The following is a 20,707-nucleotide window of genomic DNA, read 5'->3' on the forward strand; positions in this document are numbered from 1 at the left end:
GAAAAGAGAAAGAGCGTGTGCAGATTTTTCAGCCCCAGGTAACTTTGTGCTTTGATGAGTTGTCTTTTAAGAGTGAAAAGACACATGGAGAGGGCAGAGGCCACTCGATATTTGCACCTGGGCGTTCCTAAAAATAAATACTTGTATCTCTTCCTTTTATATATCAAAATAGTACATAGTTCTAAAATTCTCTTGATGAAATTAAAGTGTATCAATCAAATTTGACAAATAGGCCATCTTTTTCTTAAAGTATCAAATATTTTCGTAGAAACCAATTTTTAATCTGGTATAGATCAATTTCAACTCTTGAAAAAAAAAATTTTATGAGCATTTTCAAATTTTATTGGAAAAAAGAATTTCTTAGAAATTCGATAACATAAAAAGATTGAAAAAATTCGAGGTCGCATTTCTCCAAGAAACAAATAATATCGGCTTAGATGCCATGATAAGTCAGCTAAGTCGGATAAAATTATAAAGAGTAGTACTTTTTAGGTTGTTTGGGGATATCCTAACAAGGTATTAAATTAGCCATTCGTCACATCTGTTTCTTTCTTATTTCAATCGAAAATGCGAGAAATTGTTGCTACAGGAATAGCTCAATCACAGTTTATGAAATTAATTTATATTCTACGGTATTTTTTTTCAAAGTCAACAAAGATCATTTACTAGCTTCTTTGAAACCCTGACTAAAGAAAAGAAACAAAAATATATGCCTCAGATGGTGCTAATCTTTTACAATGCATAAGACATTTCCCTTTTTTGTTAATTTTTAGTTATGACGGGTTATTATAAGAAATATGCCGTATTCTCAAATTCAGTCATTGGTTAATTTCTTCTTTTTGCATGAATCAAATACGATATTGTTAGTTTCTTGTAACTATATTTGAACGCATAGGAATTCCCCCGAAGATTTGTCTGAAGAATCCCTCACCAATACAAAATTGAAAGTCATGGCCTAAGAAATAAGTGGATTCATTTTCTTCATGCTTGTGCGTGAAAAAAAAAATCTGTAGCATAGTTCCCCACTTTGTAGCCAAGTATTATGAATTTGCTATGAACTGAATATTTCATTCACAGAGGCTACCCCCTCTTTCTTATCGGTTTTTAACACAGGACTACAGTTCACACATACACTACAGTACAGTCAGGACTACAGTCAGACACATGTGCATACATGATAATAATAGTAATTTAAATGCTGATTAATTATTTATTAAAATACTACTACTACTACTACTACTAATAACTCACTGCAGCACCAAGCCACCTGAGGCCAACACAGCTACGCACGCTCCTCCTCCAACCTAATCTATTTAAAGCCTCCCTCTTTACACCCTCCCAGGAAGTTTCCATTTCCTTTAAATCTTTATTTATGACATCCTCCCAACCCTGACAAGGGCGACCTGCTTTCCGTGTAGCCCCAGACAGTTGGCCAAAAAGGACAATCTTTGGTAATCTGTCATCCTTCATCCGTAGAACTTTTCTTTGAATAAGAAAGAAAAGATAGCAAAGCAAAAAAATTCGACGAGAGCGCTTTTTTCAGAAATGATGAAAAAGCAATATGGATAAAAATCCACTAAAATCAGGATTGCTATTTGCGATTTCTTGGCATAGGAATATTATTAATGGATAAGTATTTCGGTAATTAGTCTTAACATCCTTTCGTTATCTTTCAGGTATTTTCGTATACCGTAATGGCACTTGGCTTTTTACTTTTCTTCACTGGATTAATTGGATGGATCGGATCTACAACTGAGACATTATGCACTTTAAAAATGGTAAGTAGTCTTTAAAAAGTGTTGCAGCTTAAATCGAAACAAGTTGCATAAAAAATAAAAAGTCAGAAAAGGAACTTGTCTAGGGACATTCTTGGATTTATCAATAGGGTCGTGCCTAGGGGTACATAATGCTTTGGGGGGCAATAAATTATCACCAAGTGATTTAAAAAAAAAAAAAAAACTGGACTAATGTGATTTCAAAGTGCCAGGTGTATTCCGCCACCGCTGTACCTATTTACTGAAAAGTGATTTTAAAACAACACAGGAATTTTAAAAGAGTTAAAACAACACATTGCTTTGAGGCACAATAAATTATCATTGAGTGATTTTTTCTTAACAAAAACTGGACCAATGTCATTTATCGTCAAAGTGCCAGCTGAACCTATTCACTTAAAAGTAATTTTAAAACAACACAGAAATTCCATGGTCACCTATAAACTGTCAGATGTGTCCCAAGAGCGGCAGCTATTAGATAAGTATCTCCACTTTCTTTCATTACTTTTGGCTCATCAGTATCGTTTATTTCAGTGATTCCACTCTTCCCAAATTTACAGGGACTTCCCCGAAAATCTCGCAAAAAAGGAGCGGCAAAAACGCTTGGGCCTAGAAGCGTCAAAGTTTTAAATCCGGCCGTGTGTAGGGAAGGAGAACTTCTCTTTCTCAACCCAGCCTCCCGATCAGCTTCAATACCTTTTGAATAATTTCACTACATTTTGTCATCACTTTAATTACTCCCCCTTCCACCCCTCTTCTTTAAATGCTGAATAGGAAACCAACAAAAACAGTTTTAACACGATCACAATATTTCTCATTTTTTCCACTAGATTCACAATACTTGTTTCAAAAGTCATCTTCACAGAAGTCAAACTGACCCATTACAATATTTATTTTATTTTGTTTGAGATTTTAAAAGCTTTTGATTTGCTGATTCATTTGTTGAACCATGAGGATATTTCCTAAAACAAGGATTTTAGCTTGAAAGCCTTTGACTGACAGTTTAATTTGCTAAACCATCAGGATTTTAACTAAAAATAAGGATTAAAAAACATGCTCACGAACTCTTTGCCACAGAACATTGAATTTTTTTTTCAAATTCCAAACTGGCAAAGAGCATTCTAAAACACACTTATAAACTTAAAGTACGAACAACATCAAAATTTGCCCCTTGACCCATATCAGGTTATTTCACGGCTGAAAATCACGGTTTTTAAAAGATTTTCTTCTGGTTGTTTAAAAAAGTATGAAGGTTATAGGGCAATATTACATTTTGTCGGCGTTCCTACTTCTTCTTAAGCTGTTTGATGTCATATGTTTGTATCTTACTTTTCGCTGGTTTTTCATCAGCGTTTCTTTTTCTTTTCTTTTTTTTTTTAAATGCTAATACCAAATGCCTGCTAATATCAAAAACTGCATATACAGTTCTTTTCCATTAAAAAATTTAATTTCCTTCTGTTTCTAATTTCTAACTTTTTTCTAATTTTATTTCTAATTTTTTGAAACATAGATGGTTGATTAAGTTTCCACATAAACAATTCATCGAATTGGATTACATTTCCACCATCCTTTAAGCATTAGGTATAACATATAAGGTATATATTTAAAGTATATATACTAAAGTATATTATAAAAGTGTATATATATATATATATATATATATATATATATATATAATATATATATATATATATATATATATATACTAGCTGTTGGGGTGGCGCTTCGCGCCACCCCAACACCTAGTTGGTGGGGGCGCTTCGCGCCCCCCCAAGCCCCCCCGCGCGCGTAAGTCGTTACGCGCCATAATAGTTACGCGCCATTGTAGTTGTGTCCCTATGTCCCACCTGTGAATATAGATAGATATATATATATATATGGTTTTAACTACGTAAAACTTGCGAATATACAACATTCTTTGCTGTCCCATTGTCTTTGCATATAAATAGATTGTCAGGTTTACCGACTCTTGAACATGCAACATATAATGGTCCATGGGAAAACAATCTGTATTCAGATCTATACCTCATGATTCTAATGATTGCCCTTGAGCTTTGTTGATGGTGATTGCTAATCGACCATTCCCTGTCCCGGTGTCCCGGTCGTCATTTACATCCCCCTGTTTCCTCCGGTGTCCCCGTTGTAGTTGTGTCCCTGTGTCCCGGTCGTCATTTATATTCCCTGTGTCCCGGTCGTCATTTGTATCCCGGTGTCCCGGTCTGTATATACATTCGTTTTTTAGTTTTGTTTTTCTCCTTTATTTTTTTCCTTTTTTTTCTTTTTTAGCTTATTTAGATTTTTAGATTTTTTAGTTTTTTTATTAGTTTTTAGTTTTTTTTTCTTTTTAGTTTTTTTGTCCCGGTCGTCATTTATATCCCCCTGTTTCCCCCGGTGTCCCCGTTGTAGTTGTGTCCCTGTGTCCCGGTCGTCATTTATATTCCCTGTGTCCCGGTCGTCATTTGTATCCCGGTGTACCGGTCTGTATATACATTCGTTTTTTAGTTTTGTTTTTCTCCTTTATTTTTTTCCTTTTTTTTTCTTTTTTAGTTTATTTAGATTTTTAGATTTTTTAGTTTTTTTATTAGTTTTTAGTTTTTTTTTCTTTTTAGTTTTTTTGTAGTTTTTACCTTCTTTTTAGTTTTGTTAATTTTTTTTTTACTTATGTCCTGGTCGTCATTTATACTCCCTATGTCCCGGTGCTTTGTTGATTGCTAATCGAACATTCCTTTTGTCCTGGTCGCTTTCTCTTTGAGTGTCGTCATTTATTTTTTTCTTTTTTAGTTCTTTTAGTTTTTACCTTTTTTAGTTTTTTTTAGTTTTTTAGAGTTTTTGCCTTTTTTTTAGTTTTTTTAGTTTTTTAGCTTTTTTATTAGTTTTTAGTTTTTTTTGTAGTTTTTGCCTTTTTTTAGTTTGACAACTTATTTTTATATATATAGATAGTTTTTTTTTTTACTTATGTCCTGGTCGTCATTTATACTCCCTGTGTCCCGGTGCTTTGTTGATTGCTAATCGAACATTCCTTTTGTCCTGGTCGCTTTCTCTTTGAGTGTCGTCATTTATTAGTTTTTTCCTTTTTTTCTTTTTAGTTTTTTATTGGTTTTTACCTTTATTTTAGCTTATTTTTCAGTTTTTTCCTTTTTTTTAGTTTTTTTTTATTTTTTATTTTTTTTAGTTTTTTACCTTTTTTTAGTTTTTTTAGTTTTTTTAGTTTTTTAGCTTTTTTACTTTTTTTATTAGTTTTTAGTTTTTTTTTGTAGTTTTTGCCTTTTTTTAGTTTTTTCAGTTTTTTTTTTAGTTTTTTATTGGTTTTTACCTTTATAGTTTTTTTTAGTTTTTTAGCTTTTTTATTTTTTTTATTAGTTTTTAGTTTTTTTTGTAGTTTTTGCCTTTTTTTAGTTTTTTCAGTTTTGACGTCACCTGATCCAGTTTTTTCAGGTGACGTCACCTGACCCATCCACACATCCACAGACAGACAACTTATTTTTATATATATAGATATATTAAGGTATAAATTATATATAAGGTATATATTTAAAAATATAAGGTATATGTTTAAGTATAACATCCTTAAGTATTAAGTATTAGGTCCTTTAAGTATATAAGTAAGGTTCACGTGATGTTCCATTGTTTATATTAATGCCATGATGGCTCGTAATTTAATCTACAAACTACTAAAACAAATTTTGATTAAATTTTTACCAAACATTAAGGACTTTGAATTTCCAAAATTTTAAACTTTTACGTAGCCTTGGTCTTCTAGGGGGGGGGGGGGTGGCCACCTTCATCTTCTTCCCCTTGAAGCTATCAACAATATTGACATTATTAATATTCCCCGTGCTCAAAAATATGAAGAAAAAAATCCGAAATTCTGGAGTTTTCCACCACAGGATTCATGCACGACAATCACCACCAACAATGAATCCATTTTCTTCAAAGTTTGTTTAAGGCGCATGTTCCCTGTGCAAGTTTTAAATGTTGTTGCTCTACTCTCCTTCGGTTTGAATATTAAACTGTAAGTAAGGAGCGACGCGCTCAATAGTAACCAGAACTCTAAAAAACAGATTTTGATTTCAATAGATATATCAAAAGAAACGGCTTATTATGCTGATTCCAAATACATAATATTTATTAAGCCTAGCATTACTCATCAAAGACTACGAGCCTGAGTACATTTGCCTGATTTTCAAATAAGGGGGAAAACACCCCCTAAAAGTCAAAGAATTTTAATGAAAACCACACAATCAGATTCAACTTATTAGAAAACCTAACTGTAGAGGTTTCAAACTTTTATCTTTAAAAATGTTGAATTTTGCATTTTATGCCAAAAGAGAGATCACACATATATGTTTATTTGCTTGTTTCATTTTTTTTTCACCAGGGGCGATCATATCGAGCCAATGGCCCTAGAATATCAGGAGGGGGCTCATTTGAACTGAAATTAGAAGTTCTAGTTCCCTTTATAAGCGACCAAAAAATTCGAAGTCGTTCGAATAAAATTTTGAGACAGTTATATCGCTCAGCATAATTGAAAGGTCAGCATAATTGTATTTCTAGAGACAATATGACACGCACAGCCCCTGGGGAAAGATCTTTAAGTTATAAAAATTTGCCCACTGTTTACATAGGCTACAGTATTTGTTAGTGGGAAGTAAGCATACATTTTTCAGCTGGGGGGATGATGAATTTTATGCCTGGGGAATTTTCACCGGGAAAGTTTTCTATGGGGAGGGAAGTTTTTCGGGTGATGAACATTTCAGAAGAAATTTTACGCTGGGGGAATTTGCCAGAATTCCTATACAAATTCTTTTTATTTGTCTTATTTTCTCTTTGCTGGATCAATTTTACATATGTAGATGTTAATGACAATTGTCCTGGGCAAATTTTTATTGGGTTTGAATTGTGTAGTGGATCGTTCTGTGGCGGGTGAGTCATATTTCCCAGCATTATTAAAAAAAAAAACAGTCAGAAACTAAATATAAAAAACAGTTTTTTTTTGTACTGAAAAAAGAGAGTAACATTAAAAAGTAATACGAACAGAGATTATTACGCATACGAGGGGGTTGCTCCTTCCTTAATGCCTGGGTCTTGAAGCTAAAGTTGACTTGTTATCCAAATTCTTTACGAACGACTCCTGAAACACAAGGGTTGTTTAATTAGAACAATAACAAGCTTTCTTAAGTACTAAAAAACCGTAGCGAGAAGAATGAGGTATTAAGAAGCCCCCCCCCCCTCATATACGTAGTAATTTCGTCAGTTCAAAGTTATATATATATATATATATATATATATATATATATATATATATATATATATATATATATATATATATACTGAATTGCATTTATATACGCGTTCTTTTTAGACTGGAAACACGTTAAATCGATTGTTTCAGAGAGAGCATTGCCTTAAGGACCTGAGGATTTAACTCTTGGCAGTGCATTCCTGTGATATGAGCTTTAGAGTATAGAAATCATGAAAAAGCACTATATACATAAATTAATTTTCTAAGTTTAGTTCTGTGGTAATACTTTGGAATTTCTTTGCCAATATTTCAGTAAAAAAACAAGATCCTATAGGACTTGAATGATTGGAAAGTGTTCAGCATCCTTTTTTTTAAATCAAACATACGAAACTTCTACTTTTACATATTAATGATCTCAAGTAAATATGTCAAAATCGATATCGGCAGTATTTTTCGATATTTGCAGTTTTCTTGATCTTGATGTTTATATTGCAACCTCTCTTCTTTCTATTTTTTTTTATGGTAATGTTAATAATTTTTTCTTCATCAAACTAGTAAAAACATATCAAATAGAGGAAAACATTGAAACTTTTATATTTAGGGTGCATTATCCATGAAGTACCAATACGATTTCTAGTCAAGGGGTAAAAAAAGGCAAGGCCATCGACAGGAACCCTGGTTTATTACTTTAATAATTCATTAATTATCTTAACTATTAGTTTAAAGCTCACTGTTCGGGGAATTCATGTTAGTGCAAAATATTTTGTCAATAAATTTTGGTTTATCTTACCCAACATAGTAAATAATTCAAAAAGGCAATTAAAAGCACACGAAGCGTGCAAAATTAAAGCTTATGCTTTTCATTTTGACGTGATGACACACTTATGAGAAACAACATGCTGAAAAGCCAATTTACTTGTCCATAAAAGAAAATATAATAGATTATGTTTTTTGAGTTGTATTATGGATTGAACTTCTCAAAATAACAGATATTATGGATTATATCCATAATACAAGATACCTTTTTTATTTTTTTTACTAATTTATGTGTTTTATATCAGAGAATAATGAAAAATTTCATTTTAGTTGTCTTATTTATTTACTCAAGATAGCCATCTTCACAAACGTGCCTCTAAAATAATTATTCAAAACATTAGTTTAACAAACATATATAATTTGAAAAGGCAAGTCAAATTATTTGGAGCGTACGAAATTTAACCTCATGATTTTCATTTTTGACGTGATGACACACTTATTTTAAAACGGATGATAAGGCTCCTAAACAATAATTAAGCACTATTTATGGTAAATAGAAAATATTCATTTATAAGCACCTTAACAAAGCACCTTTTTTTTATTCTGAACTCTTTGAAATGTCCCATATTCATGAAAAAATAAATATTTTATAGAGACAAGTAAAAACAAAGTCTGTAACTATTGCGTTCAAAACCCGTACGGGTTAACATCGTTTAAATCAATTTACCCAAGGTTCACACTACAGTGTTTTAACAAAAAAAGGATGTTTTTGCGTGATCCGTCAAATTTCATCCGTGTTTTGCAGCAGATTTATGTTGCATAAATGGTCAACTATTCAAAGTAGGAATGAACTGCCGCATACACATTCACCAAGTCAATGTGAAGGGGTAAGTCAATCACCATGCAAGAGTCTTCAAGTCAAGTCATCAAGCCTGAAATTCACATCAATTTAGTTTTGTGGATTGGACTGGACGGGTAGCTGCTGTAGCAAAGTAGGAATGAACTGCCGCATACACATTCACCAAGTCGATGTGAAGGGGTAAGTCAATCATCATGCAAGAGTCTTCAAGTCAAGTCATAAAATCTTAAATTCAAATCAATTTAGTTTTGTGGATTGGACTGGACGGGTAGCTGCTGTAGCAAGGTAGGAATGAACTGCCACATACACATTCACCAAGTCAATGTGAAGGGGTAAGTCAATCATCATGCAAGAGTCTTCAAGTCAAGTCATCAAGCCTTGAATTCAAATCAATTTAGTTTTGTGGATTGGACTGGACGGGTAGTTGCTGTAGCAAAGTAGGAATGAACTGCCGCATACACATTCACCAAGTCAATGTGAAGGAGTAAGCCAATCATCATGCAAGAGTCTTCAAGTCAAGTCATCAAGCCTGAAATTCATATCAATTTAGTTTTGTGGATTGGACTGGATGGGTAGCTGCTGTAGCAAAGTAGGAATGAACTGCCGCATACATATTCACCAAGTCGATGTGAAGGGGTAAGTCAATCATCATGCAAGAGTCTTCAAGTCAAGTCATCAAGCCTGAAATTCACATCAATTTAGTTTTGTGGATTGGACTGGACGGGTAGCTGCTGTAGCAAAGTAGGAATGAACTGCCGCATACATATTCACCAAGTCAATGTGAAGGGGTAAGTCAATCATCATGCAAGAGTCTTCAAGTCAAGTCATAAAATCTTAAATTCAAATCAATTTAGTTTTGTGGATTGGACTGGACGGGTAGCTGCTGTAGCAAGGTAGGAATGAACTGCCACATACACATTCACCAAGTCAATGTGAAGGGGTAAGTCAATCATCATGCAAGAGTCTTCAAGTCAAGTCATCAAGCCTTGAATTAAAATCAATTTAGTTTTGTGGATTGGACTGGACGGGTAGCTGCTGTAGCAAAGTAGGAATGAACTGCCGCATACACATTCACCAAGTCAATGTGAAGGAGTAAGCCAATCATCATGCAAGAGTCTTCAAGTCAAGTCATCAAGCCTGAAATTCATATCAATTTAGTTTTGTGGATTGGACTGGATGGGTAGCTGCTGTAGCAAAGTAGGAATGAACTGCCGCATACATATTCACCAAGTCAATGTGAAGGGGTAAGTCAATCATCATGCAAGAGTCTTCAAGTCAAGTCATCAAGCCTGAAATTCATATCAATTTAGTTTTGTGGATTGGACTGGACGGGTAGCTGCTGTAGCAAAGTAGGAATGAACTGCCGCATACATATTCACCAAGTCAATGTGAAGGGGTAAGTCAATCATCATGCAAGAGTCTTCAAGTCAAGTCATCAAATCTTAAATTCAAATCAATTTAGTTTTGTGGATTGGACTGGACGGGTAGCTGCTGTAGCAAGGTAGGAATGAACTGCCGCATACACATTCACCAAGTCAATGTGAAGGGGTAAGTCAATCATCATGCAAGAGTCTTCAAGTCAAGTCATAAAATCTTAAATTCAAATCAATTTAGTTTTGTGGATTGGACTGGACGGGTAGCTGCTGTAGCAAGGTAGGAATGAACTGCCGCATACACATTCACCAAGTCAATGTGAAGGGGTAAGTCAATCATCATGCAAGAGTCTTCAAGTCAAGTCATCAAGCCTTGAATTAAAATCAATTTAGTTTTGTGGATTGGACTGGACGGGTAGCTGCTGTAGCAAAGTAGGAATGAACTGCCGCATACACATTCACCAAGTCAATGTGAAGGAGTAAGCCAATCATCATGCAAGAGTCTTCAACTCAAGTCATCAAGCCTTAAATTCAAATCAATTTAGTTTTGTGGATTGGGAGGGACGGGTAGCTGCTGTAGCAAAGTAGGAATGAACTGCCGCATACACATTCACCAAGTCAATGTGAAGGGGTAAGTCAATCATCATGCAAGAGTCTTCAAGTCAAGTCATCAAGCCTGAAATTCAAACCAATTTAGTTTTGTTGATTGGACTGGACGGGTAGCTGCTGTAGCACGTTGGTTCAGAGACTACTTTTCATCCAGTTACTTGACTGGACTGGTAGCTGCTATAATATATTGGCTCAGAGACTTCTTTTAATCCGGTCGTTGCACTGAGCTGACAGACGTAAAGACGAAGCTGGCATTACTAATGCAACTGAAGATAGTCAAAACCCAGTTTTATTAGGACAACCCTTTAAAAATTTGGCTATCATTAATTACCTTTAAGAAAATTTTCTGTTAGTATGTCGATATAATAATGTAAGATTTATGTATAAAAATAATATGAATTATTGTAATTGAATAGGGTTGACACTGACTTCGAAATATGTGTACTAGAAGTTAGTGTTTTTCGTGGCACAGCTTATATGTTCGTGAGTTTAGTAAAGATGCCCTCGGAGGCCCTTGAAATAAGGCCTCGGAAGCCTTAGGTAAAAGTAATATGACAGGAGATGATATATCACACGCAGACGCGCTACAGAACTAGAATATCATAGAGGGAACTGTTTGAGAGCTCATATATAGGAATAAGCTAGTGAAGATTATGACCATGATTTTTGAAAAAGGGGAAGTACTCAATGATTTTAGGAAAACCTTAATTAAACCACTGTATAAGAGAGGTGACAAGAGTGAGTGTCGTAATTATCGAGGCATTAGTCTGGTCTCTGTAGGTAACAAATTACTGAATAATATGATACTTTTTAGACTGAGAGATGCTGTAGACAAAGTTTTAAGGGAAGAGCAATGCGGTTTTAGGAAAAGTAGAGGATGTGTCGACCAAGTTTTCCTTCTTAGGTTAATAATTGAGAAGTCCCTTCGTTGTCAAACACCTTTGGTCCTCAGTTTTATCGATTATGAGCAAGCTTTCGATTCTGTTGATAGAAGAGCGTTAGCAAAGGTCTTATCCTTATATGATATACCAGAAACATACATTAAAGTGATTTGTGCTATGTACGAGAATAATACTACTGCGGTTAAGGTAGGAAATGAGGTTAGCAACTGGTTTTGTATTAAATCAGGAGTTAAGCAGGGTTGTGTTCTTTCCCCCTTTATATGGATCATTCTGATGGACTTCGTCTTAAGGAGCACAGGAAAGGCAATTGGAGACCACGGAATCAAATGGGGAGGAAAAACGCTCCTGGACTTAGATTATTCTGATGATTTAAGCATATTAGATGAAAGTGTGAGCAAAATGAATGAATTTTTAGAGGTTTTGCGAGTTCAGGGTGCTAAAATAGGCTTAAAAATGACTGGAAAAAACCTTTTTCCAGGGGTTGTGGGCGGTAACGATATCTCCAAAGGCCTAGTTATTCGGCCTTTGGAGATAGGCCGAACTATGCTGAACAAAATGGCTATCTCAGAATTTTGATCGGACGATTTTGAGAAAACCAGGATCACTTGACAAGGTCACTATAACTTCTAATTTCCGTTTGGATGAGCCTTCTCCCAAAAATCAAGGACCACTGGGTCGATACGATGACCCTTGAAAATAAAGAAAAAGACAAATAAACACGTATACATGATCTTTCTTCTGGCAAGAAATACGAAATTCCACGTTTTTGCAGATAGGAACTTGAAACAACTACAGTAGGGTTCTCTGGTATGCTGAATTTGATGGTTTGAGTTTCATAATTTTATTATTCTACCGGCCTAAACACTTTCAATGTTGAATGCACTAATTCATTCCTAAATCCTTAAAGTCATTGGTTGCTCAAATTGCACAAGTCTACGACCCTATGTGGCACTTTGTGCCAAAATCCAGGATTGTAACTTTCTAAGGGGCAGTGGAGGGGACCACCCCTCACAGACCTCGGTTTGCCCAGGATTTTGACTGAATTACACCGATGCCAAAACCTGTTTCCTGTACAGGGAAATCGGCCCTTCAAAATAGCAATCCCTTGTGTTTTCCGTGATATTTAAGATTTGTTATTCTGTAATACCAACGTATTCTAAGGATGTACGTCTGCTCATGTGTGTACTTAGGTTCTTTTTATATTTTACAACTGTTATTGTCTTACACACGAATTAAAATGTTCAAACTAACCTATTTTAACTAATATTTTAATTCAATCTTTAACTTGCTTCCTCTATTTTTAGTTTTTGATCTTAACAGCTATATGCATGGCAATAGAAATCGGAGGAATAGCAACACTAAATATCATGAACACTCAGGTAAGAGGAATGGCAAGCTATATATACTTAACCAGATACAATATATTATGTACAATACTATGTAGAATACGGTCTTTTTATTTGTTAGTTTTAACGTTGGAACAATCTCGGCCCAAAGATTGAAACAAGCATATACTGAAGAGTGTTTAGTCATTTTATGCAAATGTTTGAAGCAGAATTTCACCGTATATAATATGCGTAAAAACAGTTTTTATAAAGGCAATGTCCCAGCCCTCCAAACCCCCCTCCCCAGCAGAAATGTGAAAAATTAAACTCATCGGAGCATCATACTTATCGCCTTTGTTATGACTGAAAAAGTATATTTTCAGCAAATGAATCACCTCCCTGAGACAGATTAAATCAAAACAGCGAAGATAGCTCTGGTTGATACTAGGATTAGTCGAATTCAGTTGTGATGTTAGCCTGGAAGATAACTTCGAAACTATTGACAGATTTTCAAATTACTATTTTGTGGCCCATAGAAATAATTTTGAAACTTAAATTTTGTTTCTATAATATATAAGTAAACCTTATCAATATTGGTTAAGAATTACATAACAAGGAATTATATCAAAATAAAATTATCAAAGATATTATTACTAGTGATAACTCATCAAAGCACCAAGTTGTCACAGTTCAGAGAAGTGATGACCACTTCTCCTAACCCAAACTTTTGAAAGAGCTTTACTTTTTATTCACTCCCACTTAAACTACGTCTTGTGACCTCTTCGTACCGTTTATATTTCGTTTGACAGCATCTGGATTTTTGGCAGCCTCTCATCCTTGGTTTGTAAAACTTTACCTAACGATCTAAATTTTACAATCATTATATCTAGAGACAGCGGAACCCAACCGCACTTTTTGTGTATCTTATAGTTTGATATATAGTTGCTCCAACGAGTACCTAAAGCTATCGTTAGACGATTCCTATCATAAAGATCCACCAAATCTTTTTTGACCCTTTGAAGCATTTCTGTTTCGGAACAAAACAAAACAACTGTCATTGTGCTGACTTTAATTTTCCTACTTTAAGCTTTTAGACTGATCTTCTAATTCTTCAAAATATTTTCAACTGTGAAGAAAAAACAATCTGTGATCTAAGTTTCCACTGCAATGAAGAAATGTGCTGCTATCCACTCTGCCAAACACCCGTTCTTCATCCTCACCTAATCTAAGCAACTTATTATTACTAAAATTAATCTTCCAATCTAGTTCTGCACCCCGAGTTTTCAAAACCTCCAGAGATTCATTCGTTCCAATAACATATTCAACCAGGTGTCTGAAATCATCTACATACAACCTTCTATATCTATATAGACTTTTTCCCAAAATAAAATTGTAGATCCTTAGGACAAAATTCATCAATATACTGTGTTTACGACAGCTTAGATATCAATACAGTTATGAAAACTCGATTTATTTTTGGGACACAGTGCGCGGTAGCGATGCTAACGGTTGGAGACAGAAAACTGGCAGCACAACTTACATACCAATATTGGTATCTAAGCTGTGTATGCAACAAAACAAAATTGCGTTCCCGCCTATGGTGTTGTAGTACGATCTACGCGTCGGAACGTGGGCTTGGAGGAGGCGTCAAGTTCAGAGCTCTGTACCAAAAGCTTCTCATTGGCAAGATAGGAGTTTTCATAACTGCATATTGATATCTAAGCTGTGGTGTATACACAGGGGCAAAAAAAAAAAACAAAACAACCTGCGTCTCTACCGAGTTCACACAAAACCAAGGACTGAACCTCGATTTCTACACTAACCACAGCAACAACACTTCAATGACGCACATTGGCATGCCATGTAAGGCCTTTCTATAGGCATATACTTTCGCTTTAGCTTCCCTGTTTACTGAATTAAACACCTGTTCCTTATCAATAAGACGAAAGACCTAACGAACTAACGAACTTTTCAATTTTCGATCTAAGTGTGAAAATTTGGTCAAGAGATCTTCTCCGTTTTCTAAAAGTACGTTAAAGCTTTAAGGGATTTCATAGCCTTGAAAGAATCATAATGATCAGCAATTCGGTTAGGAACCAAATCAAGCTATTGCGTTTATAATTACTGCATTACTACTTCTCATCACCTTAGATGTTTGTCTTTTTAATAACTTCGTATCCATCATACTTTAATTTCATCTATCTACATGCTTTATCTTATAAAGAAATAAAACAATGAAAAATGGGGTTTTTTAAGGCCAAACAAGAATACTGAAAAAACACGACAAAACGAGTATTTCGATAGGATAACCGCCTGTCTTCTTATGTCCTCTTGGAATATTCGTTTTGTTGTGTTTTTTCTGTGTTCTTGTTTGGCCTTAAACAAACCCATTTTTGATCGTTTTTTTTCTTTATATTATGGCAGGCCATTGTGGTTTAAGAAATTATCTATACTTTATCTTTTACCCTTATTCATTCAAATTATCAGGGCACAGGGCCCAATTATTTTCAATCCTTTCAAATCATGCCTAACAGCGTTTTGGCAAGTAAACCTTTCATCATTTCTATATTATCACAGTTCTGTTTCCTACAACCTAACCACGGAAAATACACCCTTGAAATATTCTAAAACTAGTTCAACAAACATAAGCATGAAAAATCGATTTGACGACTGAGTGGGGCATAGCTGATTTTCTCTTTTCCCTGGGAGTTCTGATACCTAATATTAAAAAAAAACGTATCTTTTACGTCCTTTGGGTCTTCTAAAACCTCATAGGTCTTCTTGGGGGTCTTATAACCCCAATAGATCTTCTGAATTCCTGCTTCTAAAAAAGTATTGAGTTTTCCTTCACCGATTCCAAAATGTGTCATTTTTGAGCTCTTGAAAATCACCGTTAGACTTTTCCAAGACGGTGTTTGTGGTCTTTCACTGGCGAAGTGTAAATAGCAACGAAATTTGCAGTGTTTTTATCCCACAAGATGCGCTTATGCACTTTGTGGCCTGGAATGCACTTACTGGCCTTCCTCATTTGCTGTTTGCAATTCCAAGAGGCTGCTCACGGTGTCAATTGTATAAGACAAGGCTTTACCGCAGGTTCAAATATCAACTGCGTTATAACAAGCCTGTCATAAGTCTTATTAACTGAGTTAACAAATAGGAATCCAAAATAAACTGAACCAATCAATGAGAACCATTTATCACTTAAGCGAGAATAACAATACAAGCGTAGTAAAGGCAGCTCATGCACACGTATACTCTTTCATTCCAGTTTTTATTATTTCACTGAATTAGAAGCATATGCATATACATTTTATCTCCTCAATTATATTACAATTTTGTTCGATGATGATGCTAATGTAAAATAGCATAAAAATAATCCTATCTCTGGAGAAGCACAATTGGAATTCTTCGTAGCATTCAGCAAACAAGTTTGACACCCCCAGCCTTTGGCAAATATCTGCAGTTGCACTTGTAAAGGCTACTTTCGCTAATAATAATAATATCCCGTAGATAAATTCTGTTAATTTAATAATTCAGTTTCTATCTCAATAGTCAAGTTAGCAACACTTACTTTGAATTTGTGTCATTTTTTAAAACATCTCTATTTCAGTGGCTTCAATCCCTAGCCTCCCTCATACATCGTTATCCTTAAAAATTGGCACCCTCCAAGAAACTGTAGACTTCATCTAAAAAAATTGTGTGTCCAAAAATCATTTTCTTTAGGGCAGAATAGCGATTTGGAATTTTTGGAACTTCCAAAATCGAACAGGTTCCACAAGCTCACCAATGATGTGCAGCTGAAAAATATTTTGATGAAATGGAACATACATTTTTAAAGAATAATCTTGAAATATACATTTAAATGTTAAAATGCTCCAATAAACAAAATTCTAGTACAAATTTAGTAGTTTGTAGCATGTATTAAAAGTATGCAGTAAAATAAGGTTGTGTTAAGCTTTTTTTTTCCATTTCTTCTAAGCTCAACCCAGGGGGTTTTCATTGTTGAAATTTAGACAAAGTTTTTGGGCAGATTGTTCAAGTAACGAGCGACCTGGTTCAATAGTAACCGAAACTCCAAAAAAAGGAATTGTGATGCCAATGGATCTATAAAAAGAATTGGCTTTTTACGCTGATTCTGAATATATAGGTTTCATTAAGTTTAGTTTTACCCATCAAAATCTACGAGCCTGAGAATGTTTGCCGAGTATTCGAAAAAAGGGGGAAAGACCCGTAGAAGTCATAGAATTTCCATGAAATTACACCATCAGAATCATCATCAAAGAACCTTCCTGCAGACATTTCAAGCTCCTATATGAAAAAATTGTGAAATTCTGCAATTTTTGCCGGAAGGAAGATCACGGATGGGTGTTTATTTGTTGGTTTTTCCCCAAGGGTGATCGTATCGATCCAGTGGGCCTAGAACGTCGGAAGAGGGTTCACTTTAATGGAAATGAAAAGTACTAGTCCCCTTTTACGTGAGCAAAAAAATTGAAGGGCAACTAGGCCCCTTCCTACGCCACTTTTTTCTCGCAATCGTCTGATCAAAATTTTGAGACAGCCATTTTGTTCAGCATAGCTGAAAGGCCCAATAACTATGTCTTTGGAGATAATATGACCCACACAGCCCCTAAAGAAAGGTATTTAAGTTATAAAATTTGCCCATTGTTTACATATAGAAAAATGCATACACTTTTCGGGTAGGGAGGGGAGGACGAATTTTCTGCTGGGGGATTTTTGCACGCGGAGAATTTCCCATGGAAAGGGAAGTTTCTAGGGGTTGAACGATTTCAGAGGCAATTTGACGCTGGAGGAATTTCGCTCTTAACGCTAAAGTTTATATTTTGTCCCAATTATTTAAAAACAACTCCTGAAAAACAAGGGCCGTTTAACCAGAACAATAAGTAACTTTTTTATATTGCCAAAAAACTTTAGAGTGAAGAGCGAGGTGTTGACTAGGAGACAACTCCCTCATTTCCGAGTAATTCAGTTAACGAAGCATTTATTCAGTATTTAGCACTAAAAGCGCTAAACGCTAAAATTATAAAAACACCTAGGGAACAAAAGAAAGCGAGAGAGAAAAAGTAAATGAAGGGCTCTAGGACCACGAGGCTACCTTTTAAGGATCAAGAGTCCTTTTATTTATTTATTTTTATTTAGTAATACGAATAGCGGTAAGCATCAATGCTTGTCGCAAAAAAACAAAATCATAATCCTAATCTAAAGTAAATTGGCAACGACAAACTAAACAGCAAAACTTCTAAATAACACGAAACTACACAACAAAAGCGTCTAAATAAAAAGGCGTATTTAATAATGCACTCTTAAAAAATTCGAACGCTATCTGCCTCGACAACCCCCAAAGGCAAACCATTCCATGGTCCGGCAACTCTACTTACGAAAGATAAGTGACCAATTTTTTTCAGTGGTTTTGGGGGATATAATTTATAATCATGCTGACGAGTAGATTGATAATGGCTAAATTTAAGAAATAAATTTTGATCAACAGCATCTAGAATTATTTTCTGTTTTGAATAAACAGGATGGTTATGATAATTTGACAAGTCCTAAATAAATGTCAAATCATGAGTGAAAAAGAAAGATAAAGACAAGATTGATACATTTTGATATTACATAAGTATTTATATTTCATAATGGTAACTGATAATAAACACTTTGCTTTTCTTTTTAGATGGACGACATCATTGAGCACGGTTGGGCAGAAATAAATCAAGGAACAAGGAACCTCATTCAAACTAAGGTTAGTTGAATAATATTTGTAATATATTTATGGATCAAAGCACAGCATTACCTGAATTCAGGTCTTCCCACCCTAGTAATTCATCATTATTTTTAGCGATTTTTTATATTTTCAAAGGAAAATCACTAAATCAGCATATAAATCACTAGATTATTGAAGAAAATCACTAAATCAACCCAAAAAATAACTAAAAGCTAGAGCTTTTTTTCACCGGGTGGCAACCCTGCTGGAATGCATGTAATCAGAACATCTACCAGGAAGAGATGCCAGATCTTAATCAAAGCAAGTGGAAATGAAGACCTGGTGTCAAAATCATGCCTTTTGGAGATTAAGCTTTTATATGATCTCTGTTGTTTGCTCAGCTCTATAGGCAAAGGGGATTGTCAGATTCTAGTCATTAATACATCTGCCAAAATGGCTTGTCGGATAAAACCAAACTTGGTGGGAAATAAGAGTAAGCGTCTTATTTGTAGCTGTTAGGGGCCCGTGCCCAATTCGACCTCCTCATGGAAAGTATTCCCTAAATTCTTTCAATAAGACATCTAAAAGAGCGGAGATTCAGACCTCGAACAAATTTGATGGGGAATAAGAGCTAATACTGTGCTTGAGTAGTTTTTAGGTCCAAATACAGATTCAACCCATGTGGGGTATATGTTCTCAATTTTTGTGATCGGGATACCTGAATAGCGTGTTATCGGGTCTTACCAAAGACAAGAGCTGAAGTCTCAGTCATGGTCTTCGTGATTCGCGATAAATTGAGAATTGACTTCTCTGGGACACAGGAGTTGATAAATTCAAGCCTTAAGGATATCTATCAAAAGGGGTTGTCACATCTATACTAAACCTAATCAAAAGTGGTATACATGGTCCTAGTCATGCTTTTTCAAATTTCAAAACCAATTAAAGTTGTGTGGGGTAGAGGAAAGGTGCCATAAAATGTTGCCATAAAAAAATCTCCCGAATAGGACGTCGGATCTCAACTGGAACAGGTCGAAAATAATAACCACATGCATAATTATGTGTTTCCAGGGCTGGTATCTGATTTGAACTCTATAGAGGCTGGAAGAGGGGGGGGGTCGGAGGATAGGGGATTCAGGATCTAAGCGTGGAGGTTAGAGGTATCTATCAGATCTACTTTAATCAGCCTAATCATTAGGTGGACTTGCAATTTCTGATAGAAAAATTTTCAACGCCATCTAGCAACCCTAAATCCAGTTTTAATATTTTCATGACTGAAATAATTGGTTAATTGAGTTTTGGGTCCTGGATGTCTAGTTGTGGTTCTGTCATGATGGTTGCTTTGTCGATATTATTGTGATGTTTAGTCATATTTTATAGATGAAAAGAAAGAGAAAAGAATAGAATATCTGAAGCTACTGAAAGGAATTAATAAATTTTCATTGTCGTAGCAGAATATCTATAAGAACACATATACAGTTTTTTGGTTCCCCCTTGGCTACTTCCAACAATTAAATTCCCTCGTTTGTGCTTCCAATTCTAAATGGTTAAACAAAACTAATTTCTTTAATATATAAATTAAAAATATGCCAGTTAATCCCACATCCTGAATAATTTCATTTTTCACAATATGAGGGTTATTTATTCAAACCTAATGAACTGCTAAAAAAAAATATATATGGACAACTTGCATAACCATCACTAATAGAACAATTTAGATGGGGGTATAGCCCCTCCATAGCCTGGGCGTCGCTTCTGAAAAATTTGCGCAATATGAAGGGTTGTATAATGGCTGATCTATTCAGAATTCGAATCAATCAAGTCAACTTTTTAATATTTTTGACACTCCGGCATTGGAGTGCTTGATAGAAGATCAAAATTCCCTCAAAATATAGCTCAGAACTAAAAATTATATGACAGATCAAAACGCAAATATTAAAGCAAAAATCCTTTTGGCTATTGGATACAGAATAATTCTTTTTAAAACCACTACGACTAGTTCACACTGAAATGTGCTTAAACACATCTCCCATACTCAGCAGTCTAGAAACGACCATAACTTTGAATATATTCTTTTTTTTATCAGATTTACTAGAACATTAAAAAAAATAAATCAATTATGAGTCCTATTTCAAAATCTCTTTGCTGTTTGT

At 34.8% G+C, this 20,707-nt stretch overlaps 1 protein-coding gene across 4 annotated transcripts in view; it reads left to right on the top strand.

Moving 5' to 3' along the window:
- Positions 1 to 20,707, top strand: part of LOC136034574 (tetraspanin-15-like) — a 117,292-nt gene that overhangs the window by 37,483 nt on the left and 59,102 nt on the right. For 3 of the 4 annotated variants that reach the window (XM_065715819.1, XM_065715820.1, XM_065715817.1), the window contains exons 3-5: positions 1,677 to 1,778; positions 12,818 to 12,892; positions 18,528 to 18,596. The exons of the other annotated variant lie outside the window; for it this stretch is intronic. In XM_065715819.1, the coding sequence (XP_065571891.1) occupies positions 1,677 to 1,778; positions 12,818 to 12,892; positions 18,528 to 18,596 (246 nt within the window). The remainder of the gene's footprint in view (positions 1 to 1,676; positions 1,779 to 12,817; positions 12,893 to 18,527; positions 18,597 to 20,707) is intronic. 4 annotated transcript variants of the gene reach the window in all.

The sequence above is a fragment of the Artemia franciscana genome, chromosome 13 (assembly GCF_032884065.1).
Source record: "Artemia franciscana chromosome 13, ASM3288406v1, whole genome shotgun sequence".
Lineage (NCBI taxonomy): Eukaryota > Metazoa > Arthropoda > Branchiopoda > Anostraca > Artemiidae > Artemia > Artemia franciscana.